The 21,349-nt window shown below is 42.2% G+C and overlaps 1 protein-coding gene across 1 annotated transcript in view; it reads right to left on the bottom strand.

The window, feature by feature from the left end:
- The window catches only part of ADARB2 (adenosine deaminase RNA specific B2 (inactive)), a 484,223-nt gene that overhangs the window by 71,900 nt on the left and 390,974 nt on the right, over nt 1-21,349 (bottom strand). Inside the window, exons 5-6 of the mRNA XM_063125777.1 lie at nt 20,096-20,210; nt 711-879 (exon numbers count right to left, since the gene is read on the bottom strand). Of these exons, the coding sequence (XP_062981847.1) occupies nt 711-879; nt 20,096-20,210 (284 nt within the window). The remainder of the gene's footprint in view (nt 1-710; nt 880-20,095; nt 20,211-21,349) is intronic.

Raw genomic sequence — 21,349 nt, 5'->3', positions numbered from 1 at the left:
ACACGAAGAGCTTTGCTTTTCCTGCTTTTCTATGACATAATCTCTATGTAGTATAGTGGAATAGTGCAAATACACAAGAGGAAATTGTGCTTTCTTTCGCTTTCACAATGAAATCCTGCATTTTACCTGCTCTAAAAACACACACAACTTGCCAAAAGTGCTAGTTAGACCCAAAAAAGAAACTGGAGGATCATTATGTCATCTAAAAACCCCATAAACAACAGTGAGTAGGAAATGACAAGCACAGGACAAATGCCTCATGTAGAAAAGCCCTTTAAATTCCATTTGTTGGGGCACATGAATGGGCAGGTGCTATTTTTCTCAATTCCTGCTACTGAGAAGGCTATCAATGGCTACTAGCCCTGATGGCTGTATGCTACCTCCAGCATCAGAGGTAGTATGCCTCTGTACGCCAGTTGCTTTGGAAGATGGGTGGCAGGGTGCTGTTGCACTCATGTCCTGCTTGGGGCTTCCAATTGGCATCAGGTTGTCCACTGCAGGAACAGAATGCTAGACTAGACAGGCTTTTGGTCTGACCCAAGACAGCCCTTCTTACATTCTTAACTGATTTAAGAAAACAAAAAACCTTTCCTTTGTTAACTTGGGGAAGAATAACACCGTTTTTTAAATTTCCCCTTTGTTCTCTGTGCTGGAACTTTAGAAACCTCTGACAACTATCAATTTCTGAACATTATCGAAACCAAATTTACCTCAGGTGCAGCTCCAGCTGCGAGTAAAGGAAGTGAATGAAGGCCCTCCTTGCCACAATTTCTGCATGACAGTCATTAACCACCAGCCCTTGGTCATTAAGGTATTCTCCGTTTATGCATTTGGTACCCGATGACAGCACAATAACCTGAGCTTGCCGAATGTCCAAACCTGTGGAAAGATTAAAAAAAAACACACCAAAAAAATACAATGCACAAGGAGGTTTTAGAATTGCCTGACAGGACTACATCATAATTGCTTGAGTCCTTAAAGACCACGCTTTCATGTGGCAGCAGAGACAACCCTAATAGGGTGATTACATGGCTCTTGGAATATGCAGCAATCTTGTATCTCAGCACTATTGGAATAATGTGGGGTCCATTTCAGTCTGGAATGCTAATTCCCAGATAAAAGCCAGCTAGAAAGTTTACTTGTTAAATCAATAACTACATCACAAGAGATGTACATCCTGCAAAGAGGTAATAAAAGAATCTCCTGCAGTACTGATAAATAGTAGCCTGGTGGGGGTGGTTTCTTCTTCCTTTCTCTCTTTTTATGATAGAAACATACACTACCTTTAATATGAGCTTTCATTTCTGTGACACTGGAAGCACTAATAAAAAGCAAGTGAGTTTTAGAGCTTCTCTTCTTTAGATGTTGTACAGAAAACACAGACCTTCCTTTGCAGCTGGATCTTTGTTTTATCTCCCATCAGCCCCTATTGCAGCATTACTCAATTATGTGTTCTGTTAGCTCAGATGGACACATACCGGCACATAGAAATAATATCAGGGCCTGGGTCTCCCATACTGGCAAGCTCCACCCTACTATCTTAAACTTACCTGCACCAGGCCCACCATTCACAACTTTCCTATAAATGGTTCCGTCTGTTTGGGCCATTTTGAATTAAATTTGCATTTGCATATGTGTGCAGGATTATTAAGAAAAGGTGTCGAGTACATCCAACATTTAGGAGCCAGAAAACTTTTCTAGGAGATGAGAGTGAAAGCTTGCTTCCTGACTTTTTCAGCAACCCAAATGCCAGTCGCCAGGACTGATTTTCTAGGTGCCAATGGCTACCAGGTGCCTGGATTTCGGCACCCTTGATTAAGAAACATGGTAGCCAGCTGGAAACGAATAGGAAGCATTTGGGAATAACAAGTTGCAAGAAAAAGGGAAGAGGCATCAAAGGCCAATGGGAGAGGACCAGTAGGCCAAACCTGTCCTTCCAGCCACCTATGAAATATTAGCAGTCTAACTGGTTGTTGGCATATTCTACTGTGGAGTCTCATATGTTTCGGAGCTACATTGAAGACACAGACCAACCTTCCCCAACACCTAGTGCCTTCCTGATGTATTGGCCTGCAACTCTAATCATGGTCATGCTGGCTGGTAATGATAGGAGATTTAGTCCAACAAATCAGGAAGACACCAGGATGTGGAAGACTTCCAGGCTATTAGACCATGAACTTTAGTAGCCTTTCCCAACCTGGTGACCTCTAGATATGTTGGACTACAGCTTTTATCATCCCCCAACCAGCCTGGCCATGAACTATAGCATTAATAAATACTTGCAATAATTAATTACAAATTGAGCTGTTCTACATGAGGCATTTATTGTGCTCCTGTGATTCCTTACTCACGGTTGTTTACAGGTTATTTGGACAATGTTATGATCCTCCAGTTTTGCTTCTATTTTTTCAGAATACTTTCCCAGGAATTATGGGGTATTATTTCTGAAAGCACTGTTTCTGCTTGTGTATTTGCACTATTCTGCTATAGCACTGCTCCACCTAGAGGTTATGTAGTGGAAAATCAGGAAAGGAAAAGCTTTTTGGGTAGAGCTTGGATTTCAATTCTGCGATGAAACCGAAAGTAAGCGCAATGATTAACAGCCTCGTGTACAAAAGCTCATTATCCCTATCCCTAAATATTTGAGGGATCATCCATAATAGAAAAGAAATCTTGTAGCACATTTGCAAGTAAATTGTTGTTTCTATCTATACAGTGATAAACGAGCTCTTCATAACATTAACCATTTTTTTTTTACTTATTTCAAATTACAGCTAGGCCTATTCCAAGAAGCTCAACGTTGGTTACAATGATGACAAAATGTGCATTAAATCATAAAATTATGAGTCAAACAATAAGAACCATAAATGAAACATTTCATTGTTTGCAGAAAAAAGACTTTTAACTGTGGCTTCCAAAAGCTGGTCTGGCCCACAAGTTCTGAAAGTGCTTTTGTGAAATATCCAAAGGGAAGATAGTCAACCGTTGCAGGCCAGCCACTAAGAATACCACTTCAAACATGATACACAGTTGAAATACTAATAATATATTTATTTATTAGCTTTATATCCTTCTTTTCAAGCATCAGTCCTCAAAACATTTTACAACATTTTAAAATACAGTTTTAACTCCTTCCTATATCTCTCAACCATATCCCCCTGGGCAAGGTGTAGTCCATCTCTCCCCAAATATCTTATTATCTATCCCTCCATCCCTCCTCTACCGCTTGGTAGTCCATTAAAGAAAAATACACACCATTATCCTCCCAGTCCCAAAGCACTATTTCCAGGCTTTGATGGCATCACCTGTTTGAAGCATCCTAAATGCTGCTGTCCCTTGATTAGGATTTACAGGAATGGGATAGAGAATTGGAGTGCCCTATTTTGCCTAATCAATCGATTGTTGTCTTAGTGTCTGTATCTGAAGTTTCCACTGATCTTAGGCTTCGCCTTATCCAACAATCCCCCCCCATTTATTGGACTCCACAACACCTCTTTAACATGGGTTAGCCTAATTTGCATGATTGTTGGAGATGTAACACGCCTAATGCTTCTTTTATTCATATGTTTTGGGAATGCCCAATAGTTGCCCCCCTTTTGGGAGGAGGTCATAAGAAAGATAAACTTTGTATTGAAACAATCTTTAATATGGAATGATGTGCATGTCCTCCTAAACTACCTACCGGTTTTCTTGGAAGTCAACGCATGGTCGGTGCAAATGGATTTTCCAAGCTCTTATGACAGCTAAAAGACTGATATTATTTCTTTGGAAAGATAAATGTTCAGCTCCCATAATGCAACGGACTGAGGACTTAATGCTATCAACATTTGAATGGGTGGTATATAGACGCCACTTGTGAGTGGATAAGTACATGGATATTTGGTCTGCTTTTCCTGAAACCTATGCATAACTCTGCCCCCTTTTTATGAATGCTGTAACTGATGGGAGGGGGGTAGACATTCCTATGCATATAATGTTTGTTCTCAATCTCCCCCTGTGCCAGCATTTGTTCTCTGTTCTGTTTTGTTAATTTCACAATATTTTTTTTTAAAAAAGATTCACATTTGGCAGAAGGCAGCTTCTAAGGGACACCCAAGGCACTTAAGGCTCTGTACGTCATAAACCAGTGACTTGAATTGTGACTAGAAGACAGAGGGGGAAATATAGAAGCCTAAGTCCAGTGCAGGCATTAGGTTCTCAGTCTCCACAGTTATGTGATGGGGCCATACTGCAAGTTTGTGCATTGCCTTTCATAGTTTGCGATAGCGGAGTGTAGCATTATATTTCCATTGGCACTAAGCATGATTAATTCTAACTAGGACTGCACTCAAAACTGGAGTCCGAAGCCAGGTTTTACAAACTCTGTTAATGAGGGAATTTGGGTAGAATGAACAATCCAAGAGGTCATTATAGCTGCCTCACTCCGTACAGGTTGTCATAAATGCCTTTGGCACCGCATCTACATGTGGTAGAGGGCTGCAGCCATTCCCAGTTTTATTTATTTATTGCATTTATATCCCTCCTTTTTTCCTCTCTAAGGAACCCAAGGCAGTGTACATAATCCTCCTCCTCACCATTTTATCTTCACAACAGCAACCCTGTGAGGTAGGTTGGGCTGAGAATCTGTGACTGGCCTCAAATCACCCAGTGAGCTTCCACGGCTGAGCGGAGTCTAGAACCTGGATCTCTCGACTCCTAGTCCAACACTCTAGCCACTACACCACACTGGCTCTCTACTGCAGTTCTAGATATCTGCAATGCTTTTATGATACACACCACTGGACTGTGGGCTGCATACAATCATGGCAGTTTTACACTTAAACGTTGCACGTGTATGGGTAACAAATGTAATGTGTGAAGGTGCCCTCAGGTACATGATCCAAGCGAATCATTTATAAATGGCAGAATGTGATTGTTGGTGTAATAAACTTTTGCAAACAAGTGTTCCATTTTTCTGGTAGACCAGAGGAAGCCATAGCCTAAGTAAGCCAGAGTAATTAAATAACCATTAAAAAGAATTAATCTCAGGAGACACATTGTATTAAAATAACACACACATACACACACGCACATCATTTTCTGTTTTTATCCTGTTTTAACCCAATTTTTGCAGAGCTCTACTATAAGACTCTCTGACTCCAGAACCGCACCATTTTAAATCAACCTAGACAACTGCACTTCCTTCTTTGTTATAAACTTGTCATCTGACAGACTCCTCTGTTCTCGGAAAGCCGTTTGAATATTTCTTTTCCCTCAGAGCTTTGCATGAAATAATTTCGGAGGTGTGGGGGAAAGGAAGGTCACAATGGGCAAACAAATGTATAACGTTAAGGTTTTAATAACCAGGCTAAGCCCTGATAATAGTTTTCAGTTCGAAAAGGAAATGAAGCAAAGTAACAGGGCTGGGGTAGAACGAGGAAGGAGGCTTGCTATGTCAGCATGTGCCCTGAAGGAAGGGAACCTGAAGTTGGGAGGAGGCACACAAAGAAGTAAGGAGGAGATACAGTTGCTTTCAGAGGGGAGATAGATCATTCCTTTTCAGATGTTCAGTGATCACATAAATTGGAGATGAGGAGGTGGAGTGTGTGTGTGGGGGAAACAGGAATTACACACTCTATCCAAATTCTGAACAGAGTCTACTTGTGTACTTGTGAGTTGCCTCTTTACACATGAGCAGGGACTCTCTTTTGTAGGGTTCCCAATTGCATTGGGTAGGGTGACCATATGAAAAGGAGGACAGGGCTTCTTTATCTTTAACAGTATTGAAAAAGGAATTTCAGTAGGTGTCATTTATATGCAGGCAGCACCTGGTGAAATTCCCTCTGCATCACAACAGTTAAAGCTGCAGGAGCCCTGCCCTGTTTTGTAGAGTGACCAGATACAAAAGAGGGCAAGGCTTTTGCAGCTTTAACTCTTGTGATGCAGAGGGCATTTCACCAGGTGCTGCATGCATGCAAATGACACCTACTGAAATTCCCTTTTCTATGCAACATTTAAAGATACAGGAACCCTGTCCTCTTTTTCATATGGTCACCCTACCACTGGGACATCCTTTGGCAGGAGCAGGGGACCTTTTTGAGCCCATGTGTTGAATCCCAATATGGGAAAGGTCTCGGAGCATACACTCCATGTGTGGGCAAGGCCAAATGCGCAGTGGGCATGGCTCAAGACAGAGTTGGTAGGACCAAAGTGTGATTATTGCCAATTTTAAGCATACTCAGCAGAATAAGCCTCTCTGTGTCTGCTCAGAAGTAAACAGGGCTGAATCATCCAATGGCACTTTCAAATAACATTGAAATAACAAACCTCTCAGAAGTAAGCATGAGCAGCATATCTACTCACATGTAAGCAGGACAAACCTCAGGAGCAAGCAGGGCTGAATCACTCAGCAGCTTCCAAACTAGATCCTGCCCCTTCTTCCATGCTGGGAAAAGCTTTTTATCTCTGATCAGATAAAAGCTGAGATAAGAGCTTGTTCCAGCTGGGAAAGGAGTGAGATCTCGGGAAGAAGTTAGCGGGTTGTATAGGGACCCCCCCCCCCCCCGGCTAAATCTAGAAGCAGAAGTTCTGCATCTCTGTCCTATGGGTTGGCATGTAGTTCTATTCAGAACTTTGGGTACACCTGTGTGGGCTAATCTGTTATAGATTATAACTTACTGGAATGGAAACACTGTGGAATCCCATTGAGCTTAAATGGAACGTTATACACCCGTAGTTATGGACCAGTGTCACAAATCTCTAGTTATGGACCGCCACTTATACCTTTGTGCCAGGGGAGGGCAGTTATGATCTCAAATATATAGAGTGGCCAATCTCTAAATTCCACATCTGAAGGAACTATTTCCCTTCTGATTATGACCAATTTGTAAAGCAATCCCAGTTCTGCTGAAGCTGAATCTCATTCCAAGGGTTAAGCTTCCTTTTTGCGGATAGAGGAAGAAGTGAGGAAATAACAACACAGACTCCAGAGACTGGGGAAAACTAGGGCCTCTTTATTTTAAATTGGGTAATTCACCCTTCCTTGAATCTGCAAGAGAAAGTGCGGGAATCTAAACTCTCTATCTCCATGCTACTAGCCTGCATTATGGGCGAGCCACTTGCCCAAGCCAGAAGTTGGATGAAACGACTTCTGGCTTGGAGGAACGTTTGCCTTGGGGGAAACCACCCCATCTCACCTCGCCCAGGCCACTCAACTCCAAGTAGGTGAGAGAGTGAGGTCCCCAAAGCCAGGTCCAGAGCTGCTCAGTCCCCGAGGACAACCTCTTGTACCACTCTCCCTGTCTGCTGTCTTCTCCCAGCCGGAAAAGTAAAGAGGCCTGGGGTGCGTGTGGGGCCGGCTTTTAAGGCCAGCCAGTCCCACCCCGCCTCACCTTGACCAGGTGTTGGCCCAGGTAGGCCATCCTTTCCTCCCTCTCCCCGCCTGCAAAAGCACGCTCATGCCCTAACCGTGCCGGCAGGGCTGGGACTTCTGTAAACTATTTGGCCACAGTGAGTCCTTTCTAAACTCCACACTGTCTCTAATCCTCTAGTGAATAGTTTTGTAAATTGCAAATGTTTTCAGTTACTTGTAACCCAGCTTTGCAAATACACTGCTATCAGCAATGCAAATGCTTTCAGCCTTGTAAATAACCCATTATCAGCAATGCAAATGTTATCAATCCCATGTAACCTAATTTGCGCGCTCTCTCTCTCTAATTATGCTACCTTTCTGTTCTGCCTGATGAAAAGATCTGTGAAACAAAGAAGCCCATGTACTCCTACAATTATACACACACACAGACACACACACAAACATGTAACTTACTGTGTACTCCAAGCCATTCTATTATACCATATAAAGTATTTCTATTAGTATATGGGTTTATTTCATGCATATGTGAGTGTTTGTGTAAGGTTGGGCTAATCCCTATCTCTCAGCCTAACCAACCACACAGGGTTGTTGTGGGGATAAAGGGGCGATAACTATGAATGTTGCCTTGAGCTCATTAGAAAAAAGACAGGATGTACATGTAATAAATAAACAAATAAATTGGATAAAATACGCAAAGGGGCTTAAATTTTAATATAGTCAAGTCTCTCATGCGTGCTGAGGATGGTCCCAGAGGCGCTGCTACATCTGAGGTTCCCCTGGGCAAGTTGAGGGCCCCCAAACAGCCCCCCCCTGTTGTCCCACCAGTTTAGCCTTCCTCCTTTTTAACCTTCAGTGTCTGAGTCTTCTTCCTCCTTTACCAGGAACAGCTCCCTGGTTAAGAAAGTGTAGTGGCAGCTGGCTGGTTGAGGCTGAAGCCCTGTGATTAAGCAAAACGAGAACTACTTTCAATTAAAATGGTGCACTGTGTGACTTCAGCCATGACCAGCTGGCTGCCACAGCACTACCTTTACCAGTGAGTCACCACAGGTAACAGAGGAGGAGGTGGACTCTGGAAGAGTTCTCTTTCTTTCCCTTTACTGCTGTCATTTGTCATTGCCACTTGTCAGGGCAGGAAGATATTTAAGGGCCAGCCCATACCGCAGGGCCCCAGACCTGCAACCTGTGGTCTGACCCTGGTGGTGCAAGTGCTTGAGCTCCATCTCTAATTGTATTCTATGTTCTGGCTCCACCTCCACAACTCAGCACGAACCATTTGGTCCACAGCAGAGCACACGCAGGGCCTTGCATGCATTCATGGATATGTGATCTGCTGCCATGTGCACAGATCAGAATGCTAACCCAGCACTGGCATTATAGGGATCGGATTGCATCTTAATAGTAGTCGGGACTGACTCACATTTTAATATGAATTGACCTAATCACAGTTCCTGAAATAATACATGAACCGGTTTTCAGTTTTCGCACAACTCCAAATTTTGCAATGCAGTTCTCTGATAAAAAAAAAGGTGTACATTAAGGGAAATGACATAAAAATGCTTACATTAGAGAAAATCTGATGTGTTCAAAAAGGCATGTATTAGGGTAAAGTGCTTGCTAAAAATGTGCATATTAGGAGAAAATGCATACAGAACTACGTATGAGTTTTTGTGGAGGCTTAAAAAAAAGAAGAGACCCATTTTCAAGCTGATACAGAAACAGGACAGAGCAAACTTTTGTTTGATAAAATGCAAATGTTATAGAATGTGAAACAGATTGGTTCATCCATCCCAAGGTATTAGAAATGGGAATGGAGCAAAAGCCATTTCTGACATCACATCCTAGGACTACACACGAGGAAACACCATTAAAACAATCTTAACCGCTCTTCCCAAATCAGGTTGGGATTGATGGGGCAAGTGAGAGAAACAGACACACAGACACACAATCCGACATGAATCAAGTCAACAAAGGTTTTCTGCTGAAGGCCATTTAACTTGCCTGTTTAGCCAGAGAGGGGAGGAAGAAGTCTCCACCTGCCCAATATTATCTCTCTCTCTAGAATATTGTGCTTCTCATTCCAGGTATTCAAACCCCACCCTACCTGGGTCAAGGTACAGTATGAGAACCACTGTCATAAAGCATAAAGATACTGAGTATGGCCATTTTAAGCACAGACTTTTTTTTTAGGGCAGGTTATATCCAGCCCTGACTCTCTATATTCCTAAAATAGCATTGTTTCATAAAGAAATATCACAGGATAGGCATCTAATGAGGCCTGTTAGTAAACCAATAAAAACGAAAACCCATCAGCCTGTCCGACCTTAAAAAAGGCACAGAGGAGACTAATTCGTTATTCTAGATACTTGAATGTAAAACAAACAACCCAATCTAAAACAATTCCCACTCTCCTTCTCATTTGGTTGGTGATGACTGACATGGACCACTTGGACACTAAGAAAAAAAGAAAAGAAAAAGGAAAGCTGGAAATAATGATTGTTAAAAGTCACCCTTGTGAATTTTTCATAGGGGACAATTTAATATAATGTTCAGTGATAGTTCAGATCATCTGGCATTCCTTCTTTGTTTCTTATTTAACAAATTGGCCAAACAGGAGTGTATATATCAAACATGCATACATATGTGTGTGTACATGTGTATTTGGATCCAGAGCTTAATAAACTGGCTCTTGGTTATTCATTCTATTTACTGCTGGAATAAGGCTAGATGGAACATTTCCCAAAGCAAAGATAGCCATAACAACCCAGGAGATTTCTGTGCTGTGTTTCAATCAGAATATCCTGTTATGGATAGTAAAAAGAAGAAGAGGAAGAAGAAAAAGTTTTTTTGGGTGTACAGAGAAATAGGAGAATCCTTGTGGGTGTTGCTACTCCACCGCATATCGGAGACCTCACACCTGCAACATTGTGCACTGGGGCGGTACACTTGGAAATGAAGGAAACAGCTTCTGCACTTGCTCAAAGCTAGGCTGACCATATGAAAAGGAGGACAGGGCTCCTGTATCTTTAACAGTTGCATAGAAAAGGGAATTTCAGCAGGTGTCATTTGTATGCAAGCAGCACCTGGTGAAATCCCCTCTTCATCACAACAGTTAAAGCTGCAGGAGTTATACTAGAGTGATCAGATACAAAAGAGGGCAGGGCTCCTGCAGCTTTAACTGTTGTGATGAAGAGGGGATTTCACCAGCTGCTGCCTGCATACAAATGACACCTGCTGAAATTCCCCTTTCTATGCAACTGTTAAAGATACAGGAGCCCTGTCCTCCTTTTCAAATGTCAGCCTACTCAAAGCATTTCGTCATTTTACATGCTAGAGATGGGTCCTGGTATTGAAAAGCAGTGGTCTGCAATGACCAGAACTTTGGGTTGATCCGTGAGGCCTAGTGGATTGAATAGTGGGCTTAAAAATGTTGGAATCCATGGGGAGGACTCTTAATTCTGTGTTGGATTTTGGCCCTTTGTACTGTTTCACCACCAGGAGAATGCCAATGTGGATTAGAAGAATAAACACGCACACACACAAAATTTTTGAAGCTGTACAGTGGAAGTGATCACACTGTATTATTACACACCAATGAAGTACAACAGGTCAGCCTTGCAAATTCTTTCTCAAGAGAGACTAGGCCAAAGTTTTCAGTAGGCCCCTCTTATCACGGGCATGGCCAATCTTCCTGAGAGCTTTCACAGAAGGCATTTAGTGTGGAAACATCATGGTCTACTTCATGTATTCATCCAATAGTTGTCCTCCCTTAGCAGGTTCTTTTCTCTCACCACAGAAAATCTGAATTACTTTTCTGCCTTCCCGCCCTTCCTCCAGGGAAGAGTAGCGCAAATTTCACTTTAATGGATGGTTCTTAGTGCTACTCTTCCATCTCTCCAAGATGCATGGGTTCAATGTGTGCAGTGATGTATCAGGCAGGAGAACCTTTTTCACACAACACCTTTTTCACACAACACACTAACCCACCATGGATTATTGTGTTGTCTGAATGCAGCACATTTTCTGCAGGGTAGCTTGTGGTTTATTATTCTTGAGAACCCATGGCTTGTTGTTGGGTTGTTCGGGGTGGTTAACAAGCTACACTGTATTGTTGACAACCCTGCGGAGAAAGGGCTGCGTTCAGACAACATGATAACTCACCCTGTGAAAAACATGCTGTGTTAAGAAAACCCACAGTTCAATGACAACCCAGACTGGGTGGGTTAGCGTGTTGTGTGAACGCAGCCAAGTGTTATTCCCAACTAGATTAGCTTGCTCAGGATCATAGACTACTACGAGGCCCATGTTGATAAGCTGGGTATAAATCAGAGTGGCAACAGAACTCATTAAACATTTGCAAGCCAAGAATTATGTAAAAGGCGAGAGAGCCAAATAATTAAATAGGCAAAGCTGCACTCATAGACAAGTAAGGGAACAGGAAAGCTGCCTACAAGCCTCTGTAAGTGTAAACCCAGGGCATGTCTACACCAGGCATCCACATGACGCACAGGGGACCCCGGGAGCAGGGAGGGATGATCCCTCCATTTTCCCGGGATATTGCCATACCCTTTTTTCTATGTTTTTCCTGTGGTCTCGGGATCGTCCTGAGACCGCGGGAGGTGTGGGCAGCTGTCCTGATTTCGTCCCGGTTCCTTGTGAGTAAATGCGAGGAGCCAGGCACAGGGCATGGAGCTCTTCAAGTGCTTCATGCCCATTGGGGGTGGGGAGGGGAGTGGAGTCAGGGCTTTTTTTAAAAAAACTTACTTTTGCTCTGGAATGCAGATGCACTCTAGGTCCTGTCTTTTTTAAAAAATGGCGGGCGTGACATCCTCCTTCCTCCCTGGAAGTCGCACGCCATGTGTGAATGCAGGGGGAGGATCTCGCGATCAGCATATCGTGAGATCCTCCCCACTCCCTCCCGGAACGCCGGGAGGTGTAGACATGCCCCCTGAGGAAGAGAGGTGTGGCGATAAAGGGGGAAATTGTTTAGGGTGATTTGTATTAAGATAATGAAGAGCACCTCAACAAAATGAAAGGCAGGAAAATAGTGAGTTGAAGAAGAAATAGTACTACTGCTGCTACTACTACTACCACTAATAATAATAATAATAATAATAATAATAATAATAATAATGATCAACCACAACAGCAACAAAGGCTCTTTAGAATGGAAGGATCTCCCAGAGGAAGTGCTGAAAGCCCCATTGCTAAGTGATACGTTTAAATCTCGATTTGGAAAAGAAAGGCAGTCAAGAGTATACTGTAGGGAGCAATTGGGCACTTGCAGAGGCATGGATGTGATGACTTAGCAGTCTTTTCCATTTCTAATTTCTACAGTCCATTACATTCACTCCCCTCTTTGTGAGCAGGGCGGGGGGTGGGACTGCAGTACTACTGGTGGGGGGGACGGACACGGACTTAACAGAAGCACTTGCCCCTCTGCTATGCTTCCAAGGAGCTCTGCCTGCCTGCCTGTGTTGTAGGGCGGAGGTTTGCAGACCTCTTCGGCCCTCATTTATTCCGTGCACTTTGCAGCATAAGATGCAAAGCACTATCTGATCTGAACTGCTTGGGCCCAGTACACTTAAAGGCCAATTCACACATGTCTTTTCTTTACCTTAATTTAAATGTGCATGAAAAGCAAACGGTACAGTCCTCCCAGAACAGACTGAAGGTGATGGACTACATGTTTGCTTCAATGTGGACAAATTTCCAAAAATGGGGCAATCTTGTTTTGTTTTTAAATGAGACATCTCCCTGGCATGTTAACTTCCTACAACCAAGCCTTCCCTGTGTTTGCCATAATATGGGGATAGGGCAAGGCTGGTGTTACTACACCACATCCTTAGCCAGGTGCTAGGATCCCATCACTGATGCTTGCCTGAAGGCTCCCCTCTTATCTGTTTTTTTCTGACCTGACACTCTGAACCACTTTTTCAAATTCCTAGAACGACTCCAACCAAGAATTTTCTGAGGTACTGTGAGAAATTAAATGGGTGTCTAGATATAGTCACTGAACTGTGTTGTCGCTGCAGCCAAATAAGCCTACTAGGGCTTAGTGACAGAGGAGGAGTCCCACCAGAGGGCTTTGCCCAGGGCCCCTCACAAGCCTGGAGCCAGTTTGCTAAACCACCCAGTAGCTAATCCGTAGTTCGTTGGTGGGTTCATCCTGGGTTGTTTTGCTATGAAACAGCCCATTGTTCCGGAGTTCGCATGTCATACTGATAACCCCAAATCGTGCCAGTCTGAGGTTGTTTACTGTATGCGGAAGCAGCTTGTGCATATCCCACCAAATCATGGGTAAATTAGTTAATTATTGGTTTGTAACCATGATGTGTGAACTAGCCTTGTGTAGGTATGTATGGTGTATGCATGTTGGATGTTATGCATAAATGGTTGATAATGTGCCATCTATGATCCCCAAATCCGTCGTGGCACTGGGGTATGCAGGCTGGCAAATACGTGTGTTATTATATTGATATAAGTGCCAGGGAGACAAGATTGACCGAGGCTCCTAAGCACACATCCAGGCTACAGAGGGTCAGATCCAAATAATACTTAGGCCTTGGCTAAACCAGGCCTATATCCTGGGGTTGTCCCGGGATCATCTCTGTTCAAGTAAATGACACACAGGGGATCCGGGGATCAGCCAGGGACGACCCCGGGACGATCCCAGGATACAGGCCTGGTCTAGCCATGGCCTTAGAGTAGAACTATTGGAATCTTTCTGAATTTAAAAAAGCGATAACGACTGATCTCTTCCAGTAGGCTTTACACAGCTGCTATTTTAATAATGTATTAGCTTTATATGTGTTTAATCAATTTTATACATTTTATAGTATTTTTGTATTCTATGTTGTTCCCCATCTCGATCCAAGGGCAGAGGTGGGTAAGGAATAAATTATTATTATTATTATTATTATTATTATTATTATTATTATTATTATTATTGGGACTTCAGTTATTTAAGGCCCATTGATTTCAATAGGTCTACTCTACATATGACTAAATTTGGATCCAACTCAATATGTGGGAAGCAGCCCCAGATGTTGCTCAATATGGAAGAGCTTTGTAAAACAGGCATGTTTGATTCGACTGTTTTGATGATACTTTGGATGGCATCTTGGTTCTTTAAACCAAGTCCTATTGTATCACTCTGCTAATACATTTTACCAGCTTCCGACCAGAAATGAATTGCCCCATCAATATTCTTGATTACCTTTAGGTGACATGCGTTTTGAATCTTAAAATGATGAGAAGGATCCATGGAGACAGATTGCCAACTTTTACTTTTCTCCTGCTACTCCACTTAGCAATTATTAAGATCCATGTCCTGAGATATGGGCCATAATTTGCCATCTTTTATCACAGCATGAAATTGCTGTTTAGAGGCACTTTTTGTCCACTTCATCTTTATTTCATATAAGATAACTGAAAAGGCCTCCCTGCTTGCTTTTAAGATCAAAGTGATTGTCAGCTTCATAAAAAAAAGAGAGAGAGCGAGCGAGAGAGGAAGAAAATTGAACTCAGATGCAGAGAAAAGAAATCAATGTATATTGCTCTTCGACGAGTTTTTTTGCCTCCTCTTCTGAAGAGGACTGAACTTCTTAGATTATGTATTTTGAAGGGAAAAGAGGACAAAAATGTTTCTAGCTATATTTAAACTGTCAAGATAGATCAAGTTCAAATGGGAAAAATAGTGTTTAAATACCAGCCTCCTCTTATCCAATGTAAGTGTGGACGGCTTGCCCCCCTGCCGCCTTGCTAGAAAGACTTGGAAAATAATGGATTAGCCATAGAAACTGTGACAGGGACTTTTTATTCTGTCCAGTAATTGCAGGTGGAGAGGAAAATGCAGCATTACAAAACATTAAAACAGGAATGAGGAACCTTTTTCCTATGAAAGGGCATTGACCCATGGGAACAATCAATCGAACACTGCAACCAATGGTGGGTGGAACCAGTTCTGATGATGGGCGAGCCAAAGCCAAAAATGGGCAGAGCCAAAGCCAAAAGTTTGCAGCATTGTAGAGATCTTTCTTTCTCTGTACCAGCCCTTCTCTACACACACATTCACCAAGTGGAAGGGGGATCAATTCCCAGAGGGGTGGTCCAAAAAGCAAGAGTGGGGTCACAACATCCTGAGAGCTGGATGGTGCTGAGGGCCACATGGAATTAGGCTGAGGGCCAAAAAAAGCCATAAGTTGTGTCTTCAACAACACACCCACAGAGAGAGAAAATCAAAACGCTGTCTTAAAAACACAAAACCATCCAATATATATGTCTTTCCTTTAGGAATGGGATAACTTGCAATGGCAAGTCTAGCTTTTTACAGCTTAATATTCTCTCTCTCTCTCTCGGTTTTGTATGCAATGTTCTGGCCATCCCTGATCATATCTATTCCATGATTGTGAAGACTTAGAGCTTATGCACATGAGCGATTTATTGCACTCTTGTGATTGGTCATTCACAGAAGTTTGTGGGTCCTTTTCATGACATCGTCAGGCTCCGAGGCCTTTTTCACCATTTTCAAGCAGGAATCTGCCATTCTATAAAACCCCACAAAATGTGGTAGTAAATGGAAATCGCTCTATACAACAGCACCATTTGCTGGTGGTAAAATTAAAACATGGGAAGGAACCGGCAAAAACAAGGAGCTGGGGGGTTGGGAACACATGTATTGTGTCAATCCTTAAATCCGTGAAAACTCTGGAAGTCAAAGTCCCAGTAAGGCTATGGGATTTTTGCTAAATGTGGATCAGTTGTCGATCCTGAACATCCATGGCAAGGGAGAGAAGGACGCTATGTGGCAAAATACATTTCTGGCTCTTGAAGAACAGTTCCAGAGCTTTGATTCATATTGAGCTTTGGAGAAAGTCAGAAGCAGTGCATCTTTCATCACAACAGACATTAAGGAAGGCTGGAACCCTCCAGAGGCTCCTGTATCCCTTGTGACTTTCTCCAAAGCCTGGTACAAAATGAGTGATGAGGGCTCCTCCTCTTTCCCCTCACTCCCCTGAGTTCTCTGTATATGCCAGAGCATTTAGAGGACAGGGCTACCCTTTTTCATGTGGAACAAAAGCACAGAAAACTTGCAGGCGAGAAGGTGGGCACTGAGCACTTGGTCCCATCCCTTTTGCCTTTCAGCCCCTCCCACCACTGGAATGCCCCCCCCCCAAGGGCTTCTCTGAAATGGAATTTGGCCCTCAGGCTGAAAGAGGTTCTGCACCCTGGTTTAAACCTTCTCCCCAACAACTTGTTTCCTCAAATTCGCTCCCATCAAAAAAAGAAAAAGCCTCCATTGGGACTGGGTTTCTTCTTCTTCTTCTTCTTCTTCTTCTTCTTCTTCTTCTTCTTCTTCTTCTTCTTCTTCTTCTTCTTCTTCTTCTTCTTCTTCTTCTTCTTGTCATCGTCGTCTGTGGGTGGGGCAAAGGTTTATATTTCCTCTAGCAGCATGTGGTGGTCCTGATAGGGTCCCACACACTTATTCGTGAGTACAAAAAGAGGGTCAGCAGCATGCTACTTTTAAAAAATGTCTTGTGTCGTTTAACCCTGAGGTCCTTATAATCCCATGGCTTTAAAATCCACCATGAACATCTGGTATTGGCTTCTCTTAACAGAGGGGTGGGTGAAGGTGAGTGTGATGGCCTTCATTATCTCCTAGCCTTCAGTTCTGTCTGGTGATCTAGTTTGAGCCCATAGCAGTTAACATATTGCACAGCCTGAGTCTACAGCATAATGCCAGTTTGTTCCAGATAATTTAGCAAGCCCCCTCTGAATATGCATTGCATACCTCCTGCCTCCTCTGAAAAATTGTCTGTCAAACTCTAAACATATGTATATGAGATAATCGCCTGCCTTTGATACATGATTTGCTGTTTTTGCTGTTACTTTTTCCAGCCGAAATAAAACTATTGTAGGAAACAAAATACCAAGAACTAGATCATGCCCCCAAGTTTCACACATTTAATTCTGGATCACCTATTCCCAGATCATTATGAATGCTGTTAAACCATTAGGGAAAAAAGACATGTAATAGTTGTGAGATGAGACTCACAGTTTAGTACCATACTGTATTGTAGTATGGTGGACTTTCTTAGTTATCCCCAGATATATATCTAGCCCAAATATAAATGCTTTTTAGCCTTGGCAACTAGCATGTGAGGTTATTAGAAATTCTTATTAACCTGGCCTACAGTAAGACATTGGCTCTGGAACTCTCTTCCCGGGCTGGCTCCCTCCTTGATGGGCTTTCAGAAGCAGGCTAAAACTTTTTTGTTCCAGCAGGCCTTTGCAGAATAATCTGGCCCTCCATCTATGTTAATGTCTTATAATTTTGTTGTGTATTTTAAATGTTTATGGTTTTGTTTCCCCCCCTCCATGTATATTTTAAACTTTGTAAGGCCGCCTTGAGGCCCAGCATTGGGCAAAAGGCGGGATACAAATAAATATAATAATAATAATAATAATAATAATAATAAGAAGAAGAAGAAGAAGAGAGAGAGAATCATTGTGCTGACCAGCAACACTGTGTATTGGATTTAAATTACTGTGAATCGCTTTGGGGGACAACTTTTGTCTGGCAAGACGGATAAATGGGACAAAGTAGACAGATGATTAAAAAAGCAGATAAAAAGGGGCAAGTGGGCTGTGTGATGAAGCGTTAGTCAGGTAGAATGGAATTATACTAAATATATCATTATACATGTTGATCATCTAATGAGCCTCTCCTGCGTTTTATGATTTATGAACGCTACAGTGTCATCCTCTGAGAGCAGGGTCTTTTCTGTGATGGCCCCTACATTGTGGAATATCCAGACTCTTCCAATAGAACTCACATAGCAACATCTTCTTAAACTTTAATAAGGCAGACATTTAGCATTTAAAGGAGGCAAAGCTGGTTTCTGTAGTTTTTCTTACTGCTGTTCTTAGGATTTTGTTGGAATTTAAATATTTGCATTTTGTTGGTTCAATATATTGTACTTCAACTGATTTCATATTGTGAGCTGCTTTCGGAGAAGCTGTTTGAGTTAGGTATGCCTGGTGCTTAATTTACAATCTCTTTGGCACCAGCTTAGGATCCAACTTTTTACTAAGGCATTTTCAATTGTACAACTTCTCAGTCTGCCTTTGTAATTTAAACCATAAGTGGATTTTTTACTTGTTGTCTTTTATTGTGGCTGTTAGATATTAATTTTATTATACTGTGTTAGGTTTTAAAAGAATGGATTATTTCTATTGTACACTGCCCTGGAATCTCATCTGATGAAGGGTGGCAGAGAAACGTTTCAAATAACAAGCATACATATAAATAATAACAAGTACTACTACTGCAACTACTGTTAATAGTACGTAGCAGTACATGCAGTGGTGCTATTCTCAAATCAAACTGTGTAGAGGGAAGCTGGGAAAAGGAAAACATCCCTATGCAATCAAATGAAGACAGAAATAATTTAAATGAGAAGCAAACTGGACACAGTTTCCTTCTGTTTCTGCGTTCGCGGTAGGTTTCAGTGGGAAAGTCAGGTTCACTGAGTACTATAGGCAAAAGAGCTGTCCACAGGGCTTTGCAAGACATTTGCTCAAGACATTTCCCTGCTTGAAGTAAAGGACAAGATGGTGTGTCATCCCTCCTAATGTCATTCACATATAGAAGCTGACAAGACGAGCAGCTGAATCTTACGTCAATCGGGCAATAGGGCAACGTACTCCACTGTTGCTGAAGGCAGCAGACTAGGGCAGGATCTACACTGCTGCTTTATAGCGGTATTGAAGTGCACTGACAACTGTTGTGGCCCACTTCTACACCAAGCAGGATATAACACTATGAAAGTGGTATGAAAGCAGTATATGGCATGTTTTATGGGTCCCAACAGTTGTCAGTGCACTTCAATACCGCTATAAAGCAGTAGTGGAGATCCTGCCTCCGTATACTGCTTTTGTACTACTTTCATAGTGCTATATCTTGCTTGGTGTAGATCTGGCCTAGGTTAGGGGACCCGGGGTAGGCCATAAGGCACACACAGCTCTTCCCTGCAACAACTCATCACTATTCCTTGCCTCCAGCATCCACTGCCTTTGGTGGCCACCTCATTCTGCTTAGATTACGCTTTGCATACAGTCACATGTGCACCTCCCATGTGCAATTAGTCAAAATGGCCCCCGTATATAAATATAGAAGATGGATGCTACCATAGGTGCTACCATATTTGTTCACATATAGAGGCATGTATGGCAGCCAAGGCAATGGGAAGACCATGAACGAAGATAAAGCCTTATTGTTTGTCTTTACATTTGGAAATTGGCCTTTCCAAAATTATATGTATCTCATTGCTCCTCTAGACTAGGTTTTTAGCTTCACAACATCCCCGTGAAGAAGATTAGGATGAGAGATTTTATGTGTTTACTTAAGATGTTTATATCCTATATTTTTGCTGCAGTAAAGGGGCTAGGCACTCTAGGCAGCTAGGGAGAGATTTGCCCAAGCAAGAAAACTTCATAGTTTATCAAAGATTTGAACTCACAGGCAAGTCAAATATTGCAGCAAATGCACTGCACTGAGCCTCAGGAGAGACTCACAATAAAAAAAAGTCTGCACTGCTGAACACAAATAAAAAAAGATCCCAATACACATATAAATATTAACTTGAGCCCTAATACCTAGTATAAACAATATTTTTTCCCACCAGAAAAATAAATCTGAAACAAAATTAAAGCAAAGTAATATGAAAAGAAGTTGAAGCTTACCTCTGGTCATTACAATTCCTGCAAGGGATTTGTGACGGGCATGAATGGCAGCAAAGTTATCTGTCACCTCTTGAAACTTCTGTGTAATTATTTGATACACGGAATCGGCAAATTCCTGAAAAGATACAACCAGAAGCCATTCTTTCACTCGGCTGGACTGGACCAATAGTCTACAACTGCTCATTTCACAACCCTGTTTGCCAACTTCCTCCTTTAATTAGAATGGCTTTTGTCATTGTCTATATCTAGGCCACAAAAAGTATAATAGCACCATTTTAAACCACATTGTGGAGCTAATCTCCTGCATTCACACAGATTATTTATTCCCTGCTACTATTTTGGACTAGCAGCAGTCAGCATGGAAATCTTTGGGTCCTGCATAGATGTTGCCTGGCTTGTCAGGGTCCAGGAGTAAAAAGAAGCCAAAGGCAAAGGTAGAACCAGGCAATCTTCAAAACGGAATATTTACAAAAGTTTATTTACAGTGCCAAGGTGCCGCCTACGCGTTTCGAACGCAAACTGCGCTCTTCCTCAGCGTTCTGCAGACAACTTAACGAACTCTATAACAGCCCTGAGGAAGAGCGCAGTTTGTGTTCGAAACGCGTAGGCGGCACCATGGCACTGTAAATAAACTTTTGTAAATATTCTGTTTTGAAGATTGCCTGGTTCTACCTTTGCCTTTGGCTTCTCTTTACTCCCCCATGGGGTTTTCCTTGCTTTTGCACTTGTCAGGGTCCAGCACAGCTTTTCCCAACCTGGTGCCCTCCAGATGTATCGGACTACAACTCAAGTTGCTGGCCACTGTCTGACTTTATGAGCTCTTACGGTAGTTGGGAATGGTGGATCAGGCCCTGCTCCAAATGCCTTCAAGGTAAAAACAAAAAGTGGAAGATCATCAGATAAAAACATAAGTTGGGTCTTCTTGCAGCACCCATTGGAACAAGTTACCAATCAATGTTAGAAATGCAGACCTCTTCTTAAAATTCATCTCTTTACAGAGGCTTTCCCAGAAGTCTGACCCAGCCAGCTACAGTTTGTAGCACACAGTAGAATGTGTGGTTTTATTGCTGATTAATTGCATCATGTTGTTTTTATTGTTATATTTATAGTTGCTTTTATGCCACTATTTTATGTTCACTTCTCTGATTCTTTTGTGAAAAGCGGTATATAAATCTGACTAATAATAATAATAATAATAATAATAATAATAATAATAATAATAATTCTCTCTTTTCTTTCTGGAAAGGATGCATT

The sequence above is a fragment of the Elgaria multicarinata genome, chromosome 1, assembly GCF_023053635.1.
Source record: "Elgaria multicarinata webbii isolate HBS135686 ecotype San Diego chromosome 1, rElgMul1.1.pri, whole genome shotgun sequence".
NCBI classification, from domain to species: Eukaryota; Metazoa; Chordata; class Lepidosauria; order Squamata; family Anguidae; genus Elgaria; species Elgaria multicarinata.
The sequence above is the reverse complement of the archived record's forward strand: the minus strand, read 5'-3'. Positions and strand labels throughout refer to the sequence as shown.